Genomic DNA, 14,299 nt, shown 5'->3' on the forward strand with positions numbered 1-14,299 from the left:
ATTTGGACCAGTTCGGAGTTTGACCAGATCTAGTGCATAAGGAATGGAGAATGTTGCTAATGGAAGAAACCTCTCGAATATTTAACTGCCCATAGATCAGCAAGTCATCTGCAAACAATAGAGAATGAATTGGAGGACAATTATGACCGAGAACAATACCTTCGAGAGAGCTGTTTGACATGGCTTCTTGTAGGGATATGGATAGCTTATTGATAGCAAGGACAAAAAGGTAGGGCGATAGGGGACAACCTTGTCTAATGCCTCAGTCACTGCGAAACTTTGCATATGGCTGGCCATTGATAACAATAGAAAAAGTTGGCGAGGAAATACAAGCATGCACCAAATTAATAAAATGAGCATGCAATCCTCTACGTGAAAGGGCGTTGAGAACATGATTCCATTCTTGGCGATCAAAAGCTTTAGTAAGATCAATTTTAAGCATAAAAGCTTGGTTTTTCCAAGAGCTGAGAGCAAAGGAATGAGTTATCTCTTGAGCAATGATGATGTTGTTGCTCATACGCCTACCTTCGATGAAATTAAGCTTGTTGAGAAGGGTGAACATAGTCCGGCAAATGAGGCTTGAGTCTATTAGCAAGAGATTTGGCGATAAGCTTATAAATAACATTGCAAAGACTAATGGGTCTATAGTCTGCCGGAATAAGAGGCACACGTTTCTTAGGAAGAAGTGCAATGTGAGTGTTGTTGATGTGCTCGGGAAGAATACCAGAGTCGAAGAAAGATTTTACCAGCATGTAGATGTCATCTCCAATCCAGTTCCAAGTAGCCAAATAAAATTCCTCATTAAACCCATCTGGTCCCGGCGAGGTGTTTATTTTCATTTCCTTGAGAGTTTCCAATAGCTCTTGCTTACCATGGACACTATAAGTATAATCCTGAGTTTCAAGGGGGCGCCGAGCTTCCATGTATGGCCCGCTGGTGTTAGTGTTTGTGGAAGTAAAGATATGTCTAAAGTAGTTCACAAACGTATTACTAATTTGATCAGGCATGATGTAAGGGTACATTGCCCCTATGTCTGGTTTTGGTAATTAATGACAACCCATATGGACTAATGTTTTCATTGAGTCTATATGAAGGAATATTCCATAGGTACTACTTGTAGTCCATGTGTTGGATTCAAGTATGGATGCCATGATGATAAAAGATATACCTTGAGTATCGGCATCAAAATCATCGATTTGAAGTCATATATGTGGCATGATCAAGAAGAAGAAATGAAGATGGAGTTCTTATGTGGAACTCAACATTAGCCATGCTCTAGCTTATGTGTTAAGCAATGAATGATCAAGATCTTGAGTGCTTGATTCCAAGTGAAGAACTCAAGATATGGCTCTAAATCGGTGTCTGATAGGCTCATGAGTTGAGCTATGGTTGACTAAGATTTAGAACATGCAAACAAATGAAGGCTTCTTTATACACCTCAAGATAGTATGATAGAGCATGATAAGATACAAGGTTGACCAATACAAAGAACTAAGAATAGATTCAAGTTTGGTCAACACATGAAGCATGAAGAATGTGCCACGTGAAGTCATGTGGTATGGTAAGCCTTGTCAATTATGCTTCATGAACTAACCCATCATATATGTGTCCTTGTGTTGTCTATGTGGGTTAGGTATCTTTCCATGGGCATGCATCAAAAGTGAGATCTCATATAGCCCATGAGAGGATGACATCAAGTGGTGATCGTCATCAAGGTTGAATTGCGCAAGTTCAAGTTGAGCATCTCAAGAGGATCTTATGCTTGAAGCTTGCCGTCCATTTGGTGATAATGGACATGTGAAGATGTGCATCAATGGAGCTTTCCCATCATAGTGTATGGGGGAGCATTTGTGAGTCTTCGCAAAGTAACAATGATCAAGTGAGACTTTCCAGCTTGAATGAAGCATGAAGCATCATCATCAAGATCAAGCAGAATGCGCAAGGAAAAGGTATGGCCTTGCTAGGTTTTCCTTCTACCGGTCTCAAGGTGGTTATTGGGAGACCGGATTATAGGATAGATAGCCGCACTATCAAGAGGGGCTTTCGGTTGGGTAACTTGATCACATCGTCTTAGGGGGCTCAATCCTTTGCATACTTTGCATATCCATATTGCTTCTTCGTGTTTCTCTGTGTAAGGTTCTTGAGCTTGTTTCTAGCTTTACAACAAGCCCAAGTTTATCGAAAACAAAATCGCATGCATCTTCTACTGCATTTTCGAGTTTGGACGTCTTCACCGTTTCTTGACGGTAGGAGACTCCCTCTCTAGAATCTCTAAAAATATCCTGTGAGGAGTCTCCATATTTCCAACAAAATTGGTTTCATGTCAATCGGAGTTCGGGAGCATTTTCTGTTTAAAAGGAAAAGAAAAGGTCTTTAGGGGTCCTGCGTATTCCGGCACTGTCGCTCGTTGCCCGCCCGGCCTGAGGTCCGGTTTGGACCGGCCGGTCCGGCCCCACGTCCGGTCTGTCCACCCCGGTCACGGCCCGGCGCCCAGTCCGGTTTGAACTGGATGTTCCGGTCTGTGGCCCGATCTGACCGGCCACTAGACCGGATGGCCCGGCCCCAGGACCGGTTGACCGGCTTCCTCGACTGATGCTGAGCTGGGCACTTCCCCAACGGTTAGATTTTGTCTTGGGCTATAAATAGGCTTTCTTCCACCTTGGGCTAAGCTAGTTCTTCCACTCTCTCTCTCCTCCATTGTTGTCTTTGAAGAACTTGCCATATCTCTTGATTCCCCCCCATGATTCTTGCTCATTCTTGAGGGATCTAAGAGAGGAGATCTAGATCTACAATCCCCACCAATCCGTTTCTCCTCTAAGTGAGGGGAACCCTTTGGATCTAGATCTTGGAGTCATTTGTTGATTTCCTCCGTTGTTCTTCATCTCTAATCTCATCCTAGCATTTGTTGCTTTGGTGAGATTTGAGTGTGAAGGATTTGAACACGTTTGGTGTTCTTGCTTTGCATCATTGCATAGTGTTGAGCTCTCCACCATGATTAGTTCGAGTGAGAGACCGTGAGCTTGTTACTCTTGGAGGGCGACCTCCTAGTTATCTTGGTTGCTATCCCGGTGACCTCTTCGTGGAAGATTGTGAAGAGGCCCGGGCTTCTCCTTCGTGGAGCTTGTGAAGTGGTTGTGGATCTTTCCATCTCCTCAGTGGAGGAAAAGCTAAGCATAAGGAAAGGGCCATTATCCTTCGTGGGTTTGGCTCGGAGAAGAAGGTGAGCCTTCGTGGCGTTGGGGAATCCTTCGTGGGACCTCCACCTCTCCAAACGTGACGTACCTTCTTGCAAAGGAAGGGAACACGGGAATACATCTTCGTCTCCGCGTGCCTCGGTTATTTCTATACCCAATCTTACTTTCCTTGTGATAGCCATCGAGCTTGAAGTATCTACTATATCTTGCTATCACTTGTTGTTCATATATATACATTGTGCCTATCTTGCTTAGCTCTAGTTGTTGTTGTTGCACTTAGTTGAGCCTAGCATATTAAGGGTTTGTGCTTGTAGAATAAACATAGTTTAATTCCGCATTCTTACAAGCCAAATCCTTAAGAGTTTTTAAACGCCTATTAACCCCCCTCTAGGCGACATCTCATCCTTTCACATGAACTGAATGCTATCATTTTCGTCTTTGATAGAGACAATTGTATTTCTTCGTCTACGATTGACTATTGCTTTATGGAAATAAGAGGCGTTCCTATCACCGTCCTTGATCCATTTCTTTTTGCTCCCTGCACATAAAAGTCAGTTAGCTTTGTCATATTCTGTGCATACCTGCTGACCAACGAAGCTTCAAGTGTGTGATCTTGGTTATGCACAGGCTGCAATTGAATCTGGTTAACCTGTCCTTCAAGAGAGTTGAGTTCATCTTGTAAGGGCTTCTTTTTCCTGCACCAAATTCTTAAAGCTCCTGCAAGACATTTAGTTCTCACCGAGAAAGGTTTGTTAATGTTTTACTCCCAAACATTTTTAGCGTGAGGTTGGAAATCTTCCTCTTTAAGCCACCAGTTTTCAAATTTAAATGAACGTTTAATTCTGCGAACAGGACCATCAGTAGATAACAAAATAGGAGCATGGTCGCTAAGAGTATAAATGAGACGCATGTTGTACACGTTTGAAACAGGGTATGCATCACACCATTCCGAGTTAACAAGGCAACAATTAAGCCTCTCAAAAAGGGGATTTGATGAAAAATAGTTATTAGTCCAAGTATAGGCAGGGCCACTAAACCCCAAATCAAATAGACCACAACTTTTGACTAAGGAACGGAAGGCATTCATACGAGAACAATTAACATTGAGAGAACTTTTATCCATATCATATAGCAGTTCGTTCATGTCCCCAATACAAAGCATGGGCATACTAGAGTTATCATAAACAAAAGAGGCAACCTGATCCCAAATCTGATTAATTTCGCGATGATATGGGTCACCATAAATACAAACAAGCCCAAACTGTTGATTACTAGCTCTGTTTATGCATGTCGCTAAGATAACATGAAAGGCAGTACTATGAACTTGAACATGTAGATCATCAGTCCACATGAGCCAAAGCCGACCCAATCTTCTCCAAGAAGGAACTACTATACTATCGGGCATGTTAAATCTGGTGACAAGATCTGAAGCTTTTACCTTGGAAGATTTAATTTCAGAGACAAAAATTACCTGGGCTTTAGTGGAATTGATTGTTCTTGCAAGGTGGTACATCTTTTCATTGCTAAGGTTCTTGCCCATTCCTTGGCAATTCCAACCTAATGCTTTCATTGTTGTGTACGGTGGGCTGCACTTCTGGTTCCGACAAGGGTATCAAGAGCGAAGATGCCGATGAATCGAAGCTTCCAGTCGCGGGCAAACGATGAAGGGGAAAAACGAGGTGTCCAAAATGGATAAGAGGACTAAGAGCTCTTCCTCTAACCAGCGGATTGGGTTGGCCGGTAATGAGATCTGGTTGATGGCAGACGAGCTGCACCTTCCTCTGAGCTTCTTAATCCCGTCCAACCAAAGAAAGGGTCTGAGCAGGGTCGGATCTAAATGGTTTGAGGGCCACAGAAATAGGGATTGGGATGCAGTGGAGAGATGGAAAAAGGAGGGATTCGAGGGGCAAGAGAAAAGAGAGACTGGTGGTGAATAGAGCGAAATGAAACCTGGATCCAGAATTAGGAGAAGGAAGCTAGAGGAAGGAGAAGGTAGCCTGAGGTAGGGGAAGACGGCATATCGCCAATCGCCATTGAGGCAAAGTCCCAGATCACCTTGGATCGAGATCGACTTATGTGTCCTTTAAGATGTGGGCGACTTGAGTGAAACTGTCATATGATGTTTCTCCCCATTCCACCATTATCTTTGTCATGTATCCTCATGTTTTCCTTGCCACCCTCAACCTCCAAACCAATATTCGTTGTGTAGCTCTCACTTACATTTCTTATTTTGCCATGTGGCCTTCTCCTTGACCGACGTAAGTCAATCACTAGAATAGTAGGCATGACCCACTACCGCCATCTCCTCTAGAACCAAGTCTGAGCACCAGTAAAGACTTGTTAAACGACTACACATATGATTATTACTTGACGTATTGTGCATCTCATGCATCCTCGTGGTTGTTGCCAACTAGTTTCGCCTCTTCCTCTTCCCCTTCCCTCTCCTAGATTTCTCCTCCGCATGGAACTGATGTGAGACGAGGGACATGTCCTAATCCCACATTTCATCTATACATAGTATTGACAGGCGAATCCCTACTTATATGAATTCCAAATTTTGTTTGCGCATTCCACGAAGCCATGAAGTCGTTGGATTTCTTGAGGAAGAAAAAAGTTAGCTCGTGTCGGTTTAGTGAATGAATGTACCTCAAGTTATTCGTGGGCTATGTGACCTTGTGCTCCTGAGAAAAAAAAAAGTTATATTGCTTTGTCTTAAATGGCCCCCACAAAAAGGAAAGAAGAAGGTATTTTATGGGTCGCCTTGGTGATTATTTTTAATATGACAGCCTTGTTTCCTTCTGGGATAGAGATCTAGTGGTGGTCTTACATACCGATCTAGTTGGTGGATACAACCCGCGGCACACCCTAGGTCGGTATGTTGGGTTGGCCAGTTTTTTTCTTCTATTTATTTCTATTGATTTTATTCTATTTTTTCTTTTTAATTATTTTGAATATATGATCATTTTTTAAATTGAATGAAAAAAATAATCTGGATATTTTAAAAGTTTGATTATTTTTTGAAATTGAAATTTTCAAAATCTAAACATTTTCTGGGATTGAGCATTTTTTAGAAATCAACTTTTTTTCAAAATTTCAGATTTAGATAAAATTTACATTTTTTTTTGAAATCTTAATTTTTTTTAAATCTTAAAAACAGAAAAAAGAATAAAAGAATAAAAAGATGAAACACGAATGAAAAAGTTGGTCGCATATATGACCCTGGGCTAAATAGGCCTATAACATCTTCCTCCTGGGTGTTACACTGAAACTTGAGCCGCAGCCCAGAGCGCGAGCCCATGGAGTTCACCGATTCCAAGCATGGACTTCACCTCATGGCCGGTCTCGTTGAAGAAGAAGGACTCCGGATTCGAACCGGACCATACCAAATACCAATCCAGCACCCACCGGGTCTCGCGCGACTTGCCGCTTATCAGGAACCTTCCAGAATCGTTGAGATCGGGCGGCCACCGTCGGGAACCTTCTCCCCCTCCTATAATTCGCTCCTCCCCCAACCCAACGTCTCCCCGACCAAACCAAAACCAGTCGATTCCACTCCGACGATCTCGAGTTCCGCCGCATCCCGATCGATCCAAACCTAAGCAGAACCATCACCAGAAGCCAATCCGCCATGGCCGACGAGGCGAAGGCGAAGGGCAACGCGGCCTTCGCGGCGGGCCGCTTCGAGGAGGCGGCGGGCCACTTCGGCGCCGCCATCGCGCTCGCGCCGGACAACCACGTCCTCTACTCCAACCGCTCCGCCGCCTACGCCTCCCTCGGCCGTTTCACGGACGCGCTCGCCGACGCCGAGCGCACCGTCGCGCTCCGGCCCGACTGGGCCAAGGGCTACTCCCGCCTGGGCGCCGCGCGCCTCGGCCTCGCGGACGCCGCGGGCGCCGTCGAGGCCTACGAGAAGGGGCTCGCCCTCGACCCCTCCAACGCCGCCCTCACGGACGGGCTCGCCCAGGCCCGCCTCGCCCTCCCGCGCGCCCGCGGCGGCGACGCCATCGGCAAGGTGTTCCAGGGCCCCGACCTCTGGACCAAGATCGCCGCCGACCCCGCCACGCGCGCCTACCTCGACCAGCCCGACTTCACCCAGATGCTGCGGGAGGTGCAGCGGGACCCCGGCAGCCTCAACAGCTACCTCTCCGACCCCCGCATGGTGCAGGTGCTCAGCCTCTTGCTCAACATCAGGTTCCAGAACCAGAACGGTAATGAGGCCCCCGAGCCGGCGCCCTCGCCGCCGGCTCAGTCGACCCCGCCGACGCCGCCGTCTCCAACGCAGCAGCCCGAGAACAAGCCGAGGGAGCCCGAGCCCGAGCCGGTTGAGATGACCGATGAGGAGAAGGAGCGCAAGGAGAAGAAGGCCGCGGCGCACAAGGAGAAGGAGGCGGGGAACGCCGCTTACAAGAAGAAGGATTTCGAGACGGCCATCCAGCACTACACCAAAGCCATGGAGCTCGACGACCAGGACATCTCCTATCTCACAAACCGCGCCGCCGTTTACCTCGAGATGGGGCAGGTGAGCGATTTCGCTATCAGCTAGTGATTAATTTTCTACAGGGTCTCCTAACTCTGAAGCTATTTAAATTGCCGTCCGTTATTCCGATCAGACATTTCTGCTTTTAGAGGCTTAGCATATACCAATCTTTTTAGATATGAACTTTTCCTTGTGACACGTTAGTATTTCTGACAGAGAACTACTGGAAGTTAGAATGATTTCACTGTCGAGGTGATTCTGAATCAGTGAACATCAACAATGAATTGGTCTATCTTTGCGTTCTTCGTGTTTTGACCCACATAAGACAGTAGTTTGCCTTTCGAATTACTTGCCCGATTTTAGTCAGGCTACAGAATTGTGCCTCTAGTGATCTGAAATCTGATGTTCTGCTATTCCAAATTCCAGTATGATGAGTGCATCAAGGATTGTGATGTGGCTGTTGAGAGGGGGAGGGAGCTTCGTGCAGACTTCAAGATGATCTCGAGGGCACTGACAAGGAAAGGAACTGCTCTCGCGAAACTCGCCAAGTCTTCCAAAGACTATGATGTCGCCATTGAGACTTTCCAGAAGGCTCTAACTGAGCATCGAAACCCAGATACTCTGAAAAGACTAAATGATGCCGAACGAGCAAAGAAGGAGCTCGAGCAACAAGAGTACTATGATCCAAAATTAGCTGATGAGGAGCGAGAGAAAGGTAAGCTGTCTGCATTACTCTACTTTTAGCACTTGTTTACTTGCTTCTTTGCCCCTAACAATCTGTGGGTGTACGAGGTTCTAAATGTTTGCTACTGATGTGCAGGTAATGAATTCTTTAAGCAGCAAAAATACCCGGAAGCAGTGAAGCATTACACTGAAGCGCTCAGGAGAAACCCAAAGGATCCAAAGGTAATTCCTTTCTCAATTGCTGGCTACACAATGTTATGCGCAATAGGTGCTTTGGTAGTATAGGCGTGTGCTATGGTGGGTTTGGTAATGTTGCTCACTGCTAAGCTATTGCCTATGTGGATTATGTTTCAGGTATACAGCAACAGGGCTGCCTGCTACACCAAGCTGGGTGCTATGCCTGAAGGTCTCAAGGATGCTGAGAAGTGCATCGAGCTAGATCCTGCATTCTCCAAGGGTTACACTAGGAAAGGTGCAATCCAATTTTTCATGAAAGAATATGACAAAGCAATGGAAACTTATCAGGAAGGTCTAAAGCATGATCCGAGTAACCAAGAGTTGCTTGACGGTGTAAAGAGGTAAACAGTGCTTAAAGAGATCATCACTCACTAACTTCTGATGTTGGTACTGAGCAGCCCCTAACTATTTAATTTTCCTTTTTCAGATGTATTCAACAGATCAACAAGGCCAACAGAGGCGAACTTACGCCAGAGGAATTGAAAGAGAGACAGGTAGAACACTCGTTCCAGCTACTGTAGTGGTGCTTCCCTGTTTATCGATTGCTTTACGAGGAACAGTGTTGTTAAGCTTGGTCTTTCTCCCCTTTGTGCAGGGCAAAGCTATGCAGGACCCTGAAATCCAGAACATCCTGACAGACCCTGTCATGCGGCAGGTAATTTCTCATCAGATGTTTTAACCCTCTTCTGAGCTAGAGCTTGGAGGGCGATCTGATGATTCTGAGGTTTTCTGCAGGTGTTGATCGATTTACAGGAGAATCCAAGGTCATCTCAGGAGCACCTCAAGAACCCAGGAGTGAAGCAAAAGATCCAGAAGCTAGTGAATGCAGGGATAGTCCAAATGAAGTAGACCAAGCTGGAGGTGTGGGAGGCTTAGTTAGTTTGATTGTGGAAAAATGTGGAAGGCTTAGTTAGTTTGATTGTGCAAAAATTGCTGTGGTGTTTTCGTGTATCCTGGGGGTATTTCCCTCCAGATTTGAGTTTGTGTAATGGTACGTTTCGTGGTGGTTCTTAAATGGCTTACATGTGATGTGATGTCTGGAATTAGATTTTTGGTTGACGACGCCACTTGCTACTTGCAACTTGCAAGTGCTTCAGAAAGTACTGTATTGCATTGCCTCTCTTCCGATCTTTGTCCGTTGCCCTTGGTCCGGGAGGGCGTTCTATGCACTAATTTTTTTTGCCTTTAACTCAATATAAGACATAAAATTATAAAAATATAAATAAGTTTAAATTATTCAGATTTATTACATAAAATTATTGTCCATCTATTGAATGACAAAGTACTTGTTCAAATAAAATGATAAAGTACTTGTTCAAATAAAATGTAAAATGATATAAATAACCTATGCATTGTTTTCTTTGGGATTTTCATCATTGTTGTTGTTCGCAATATTGTTGCCAATATGAGTTTACATGTGCTCAACCAAATAAGTTTGAAACTAGTTGTGAACCGTTTGATCCCGAATTTTGTTGTTGTTCGCAATATTGTTGCCAATATGAGTTTACATGTGCTCAACTAAATCAGTTTGAAACTAGTTGTGAACCGTTTGATCCCGAATTTCGTGATGCACACGAAGGATATCCTAGAATGAAGTCGGACCACCTTGAGAAGCAACCAACTTTCTCTGGCCTTCCCAATCATTATCAGAGTCTCCCCGCTCTACCTCAACAATCATGTTATACATGATTACACAAGCGGTCATCACTTCCCACATGGTTTGCACACTTCATGCTATAGAACGAGCTTGGAGGATACCAAACGCCCACTCGACATCTTTCCGGGCAGCCTCTTGCTCTTTGGCAAACCTTCATGTTGCTCTGAATTGGGACGACGGATTGTCTTCATGAGCGTAGCCCAAAGTGGATAGATACCATCCGCAAGGTAGTACCTCTTATTGTAGTGATGGCTATTGATCTCAAAATCCACATCAGGGACTGATCGTGCGTAAGGCTATCAACCACCAGAGAGCGCTGCAGCACATTGATGTCATTGTGTGAGCCGGCCATTCCGAAGAATGAGTGTCAAATCCATGTATCATGTGAAGCAGTGGCTTCAAGAATTACTGTGCACCCCTCGGAATGGCCCTTATACGACCCATGTCAACCAAAAGGGAAGTTCTTCCATTCCCAATGCATTGAATCTATGCTGCCAAACATCCCAAGAAACCCCATGTAAACGTTGATTGACAACAGGGCTGTGTCCTCTACAGTAGGTTGTCGCATAAATTCTTCACCAAACACAGCGATCAATATTCTGCAGAACCTATATATCGCTTCCAAGCAGCTGGACTCGCTCATCCGGGCGTACTCATCTACGTAATCACGGGCAACACCATATGCTAGCATCCTAATCGCTAACGTGCATTTATGATATGAAGACATACCTACCTTGCCAACTGCATCCTGTTTGGCGATGAAGTAGTCGTCGTAGACCTTGACGACATCCATTATCCGGTTGAACAACGGTCTGGACATCCAAAAACGGCGGCGAAACATCTACGGCGTGAACAATTCCTTGCTGTAGTGGAAGTAGTCGCAGAAGAGGATGTCGTGGCCACGTTCTCTTTTGCGATCCAAGGCTGGCGCCCGTCCCGACAAAGACCCCAAGTTCACGGGGATCTGCGCAATATTGTGCTCATGGATGAGAAACGCAGCCTCTGTGAGCAAGTCGTCGTCGCACTCGTCGTCTGAGGACATGTCGATGGCGTTCTTGTAGAAGAACTCGGCGCCGCTGTCCACCATGACACTACTAGGAAATGCCTTACCGCCGGCGTCCAAAAATGCCTTACCGCCGGCGTTTTCACATTCGCCGGCGATCACCTCGCCGGTGGTAATGTCTTATCGCCGGCGTTTTCCAAATCGCTGGTGGTAATTGCCGTTATCCCCGGCGCTTTCCCCGAGTCGCCGGCGGTAATGACTTACCCCTGGCGGTTTGCAAATTCGCCGGGGGTAATCTGCTGCAGCGCTGGCGATTTGAATTTCGCCAGGGGTACAGTTTCGGGGCGCCGGTGGTATTGATTACAGGATTAAAAAAATAAAACTCGAAATATACAGCAGAATACACAGTATACACCAGAATACACACAGAATACACAGTATACACCAGAATACATAGAATACACAGAATACACAGTTATATAAAAAGTCCCAAATGTTCATAACATGCATGCATTAATAACACAAGTTTAGATAGTAGATAGTTCACCATATGGTTCAACCATCACGACTCGAAGTAGCACAAGATACACAAATAGATATAAGTCCACTCGACGACCTAGCTAAACAACAATGACATAATAAACTAGAGAGACGGTGGCGGCAAGCATCATCACGATGAAAGGGGTCCTCCACATCTCCCTCCTCTGTCCCGCTCGAAAGTTGGCGTATCGAGTTTCCGCCTCCTCCAAAGTGGTGTACCCCTTGTAGTTGTTGCCGCTGAAACGGTGGACCTGCCTCCTACGAGTCTTCCCGAGTCCTCGTAGACTCCGGGAACCCTGCCGTGGTAGACGACATAGTACGTCATCTATGCAAACACGGAAAAAAGAAATGAAAGTTGTTAGTACATTAGTAGAGAGAGATATAACATAGAGTAGTGCAAAGAAAAAGCATGGAAATTACTTAAGTAATTTTATGACTAACATTTGCAAAGGACAAAAGTGTTTGAGTCAAGTCGGCTTCGGCGGGAAGGGATGGATGCCCTCGAGCGTGTTGAATGTTCTGTCGTCATATCCATCTTCTAATCGGCCTTCTATCTCGGCCTTAGAAAGTTCGGGACCATAGTGGAACAAGCCACCATTACCGCAGACATCCCTCCACGGTATTGTGCAAATGGTCCGCTGGATGGCACGGAACTCGGCTCTCACGTTTTCATCGGTGGTGTCCGCCATGTTCACGGACATCCGCTGAAGACTGGATGGCAACAAGAGATCGTTACGAGACCTTACAATCGACCTCATCTCGTAGGATGGCAAACCAGGCCTCCATCCCATTGTCATGCGCCGATTGCTTGAGGCAGGGGAACTTGGTTATGTGGTTGCACACATAGCAACCTTTCACTTTCTTCTCATGCCTGATTTTGTCGATGCCAACCTCGGCTATGAAGCCACTGAGGGCTTTATCAAGTGTAGACTTAAGGTCGGTGAAGTCCTTGTCCGGATCAAGCCCGGAGTCGAGGTAACTGACATCCGAATGATACGGGTAAAAGAGGAGGAGGGTGCGGTACTTGAATCTGCGCAAAATGGAAATAAACCATCATACTCGATCAACTATGAAGGAAATTCATGAAAGAATGTAATAGAGGGTACTCTAGTAACCAAATACTTACTCGCGGAAATATGGTATGACAAAGCATTTCTTATCCTTGTTTAACACCAAGAAATCCTTGATGTACTTCGCTAGAAACGCTTGTTCGTTCGGACGACAGCTAGAGTCATGTAGAAGGGGTCCATGATAGCGATGTGCGCTGTGTTCTCCATGGCGATATCGTGCGCCATGCTTGAGCGATAGGAGGCGGACCAAGTTTCGGTCGAGCTGTTGCATGTTCAAGAGCCTGAAGATGTCTTCATATCGAATGAACATCAAGTCGTGGGTATGTGGTGACAAAGCCAAAGCCGGTGGGCACCTTCGCCGTCAAAACCGGGTACGAGGGATTTCTATCTCGAAGAAGTAGGTCCTCCTTCATTAGAACGAGTATCATGCAAGCTCCTCATATCCGGCGTCACCTGCTGGACAATGTGTGCCTGGCAGCATAGGCTGGCCTATGTGATGCATCTTCCTCCACGGGGTCGGCAACTTGTCATTAACCACTTTCTTGCTTGCGGCAACATCTCCGGACTTCTTCCGCTTCCCGGCCTTCTTCTTACTGCAGCTCGGGAGTGGCGTTTTGTTTCATACCCTCCGTGGTCGCACCAAGGAGTGTCCTCGGGGTAAGCCCAACTCGGGGTGGAGCGGTGAAGGCGGTAGTGTCTTCCTGCTCGGGGAGTTTCTTGTGAAAGGAACAACTTCTTCTTTAGCGTACGATCGGCGGGTGGCTTGTAAGGAGAAACCCCGTCGCCCTCCATCTCAGCGATGAACGTATCGATTGGAGCTTGATCGATGTCCAACGCGTTTCCGTGCTTGACTCTCGGGCTGGCTGTCGGGCTGGCTATCGGGCCCAAAAGGACCACCAGCCGGTGGAGGACTCGGGGCAGCCGTCGCATCCCGAGGAGTGACCATGCCATAGCTTGCCTCCGAACCTGAGGCGGCGGTGTTCAGCCGAATTAGGGCTTTCGGCCATAGAAGGATGTGATTCTTGAGGTCCCCGAGAGTGAGCGGGGTTTCCGTTTCCGGGGGTTGATAAGGAGGATGGAGGTCTTGGCATCCCGGTAACGACCGGTTCACGTGAACCCGGCTCAAGCTATCATCCATCCTGACGCAGTGGAAAATCCGCCGTGTTGGCGAGGATGACACCGCCGCTCGCTACAGCCTTCAACTTGTTGTCCACATTCAGTAGCAAGGTGCAAGGAGTCGCGTTCGCTCAGTGAAAACATGTGTAGGTCGGAGAGGGGCGACGACAAAGTAACTAATTTGTAGAGCTTGAGAGACTAAATTAATTACCGTGAGGGCGTCGAGCTCGGCTCGCGTTGAAGGACCGAGGCCGGGCGTGCGGGTGAGGGGCTAGTACGGGGCCCCCAGGTCCGGCGAATCCTCTCTAGCGCCGACATTGC

The 14,299-nt window shown here is 46.5% G+C and overlaps 1 protein-coding gene across 1 annotated transcript; it reads left to right on the top strand.

The window, feature by feature from the left end:
• The first annotated feature begins 6,806 nt into the window (after window positions 1-6,806).
• On the top strand, window positions 6,807-9,625 carry LOC124675772 (hsp70-Hsp90 organizing protein-like). Its single transcript, XM_047211843.1, has 7 exons — window positions 6,807-7,713; window positions 8,098-8,386; window positions 8,492-8,577; window positions 8,710-8,933; window positions 9,020-9,086; window positions 9,188-9,247; window positions 9,328-9,625. Exons 1-7 carry the CDS (start codon window positions 6,823-6,825, stop codon window positions 9,439-9,441), a joined length of 1,731 nt encoding a protein of 576 aa, XP_047067799.1. The 5' UTR covers window positions 6,807-6,822; the 3' UTR covers window positions 9,442-9,625.
• The last annotated feature ends 4,674 nt before the right edge of the window (window positions 9,626-14,299 follow it).

This window comes from Lolium rigidum, chromosome 7, assembly GCF_022539505.1.
Source record: "Lolium rigidum isolate FL_2022 chromosome 7, APGP_CSIRO_Lrig_0.1, whole genome shotgun sequence".
Classification (NCBI taxonomy): Eukaryota; Viridiplantae; Streptophyta; class Magnoliopsida; order Poales; family Poaceae; genus Lolium; species Lolium rigidum.

What these genes read in the sequence shown, in the direction of transcription:
- LOC124675772 (XM_047211843.1), top strand. Translation starts at nt 6,823, where the DNA reads ATGGCCGACGAGGCGAAGGCGAAGGGCAACGCGGCCTTCGCGGCGGGC. An exon ending in AGGAATTGAAAGAGAGACAG is followed by an intron (nt 9,087 to 9,187) that starts GTAGAACACTCG and finishes CCCTTTGTGCAG; the next exon opens with GGCAAAGCTATGCAGGACCC. An exon ending in CAGACCCTGTCATGCGGCAG is followed by an intron (nt 9,248 to 9,327) that starts GTAATTTCTCAT and finishes GGTTTTCTGCAG; the next exon opens with GTGTTGATCGATTTACAGGA.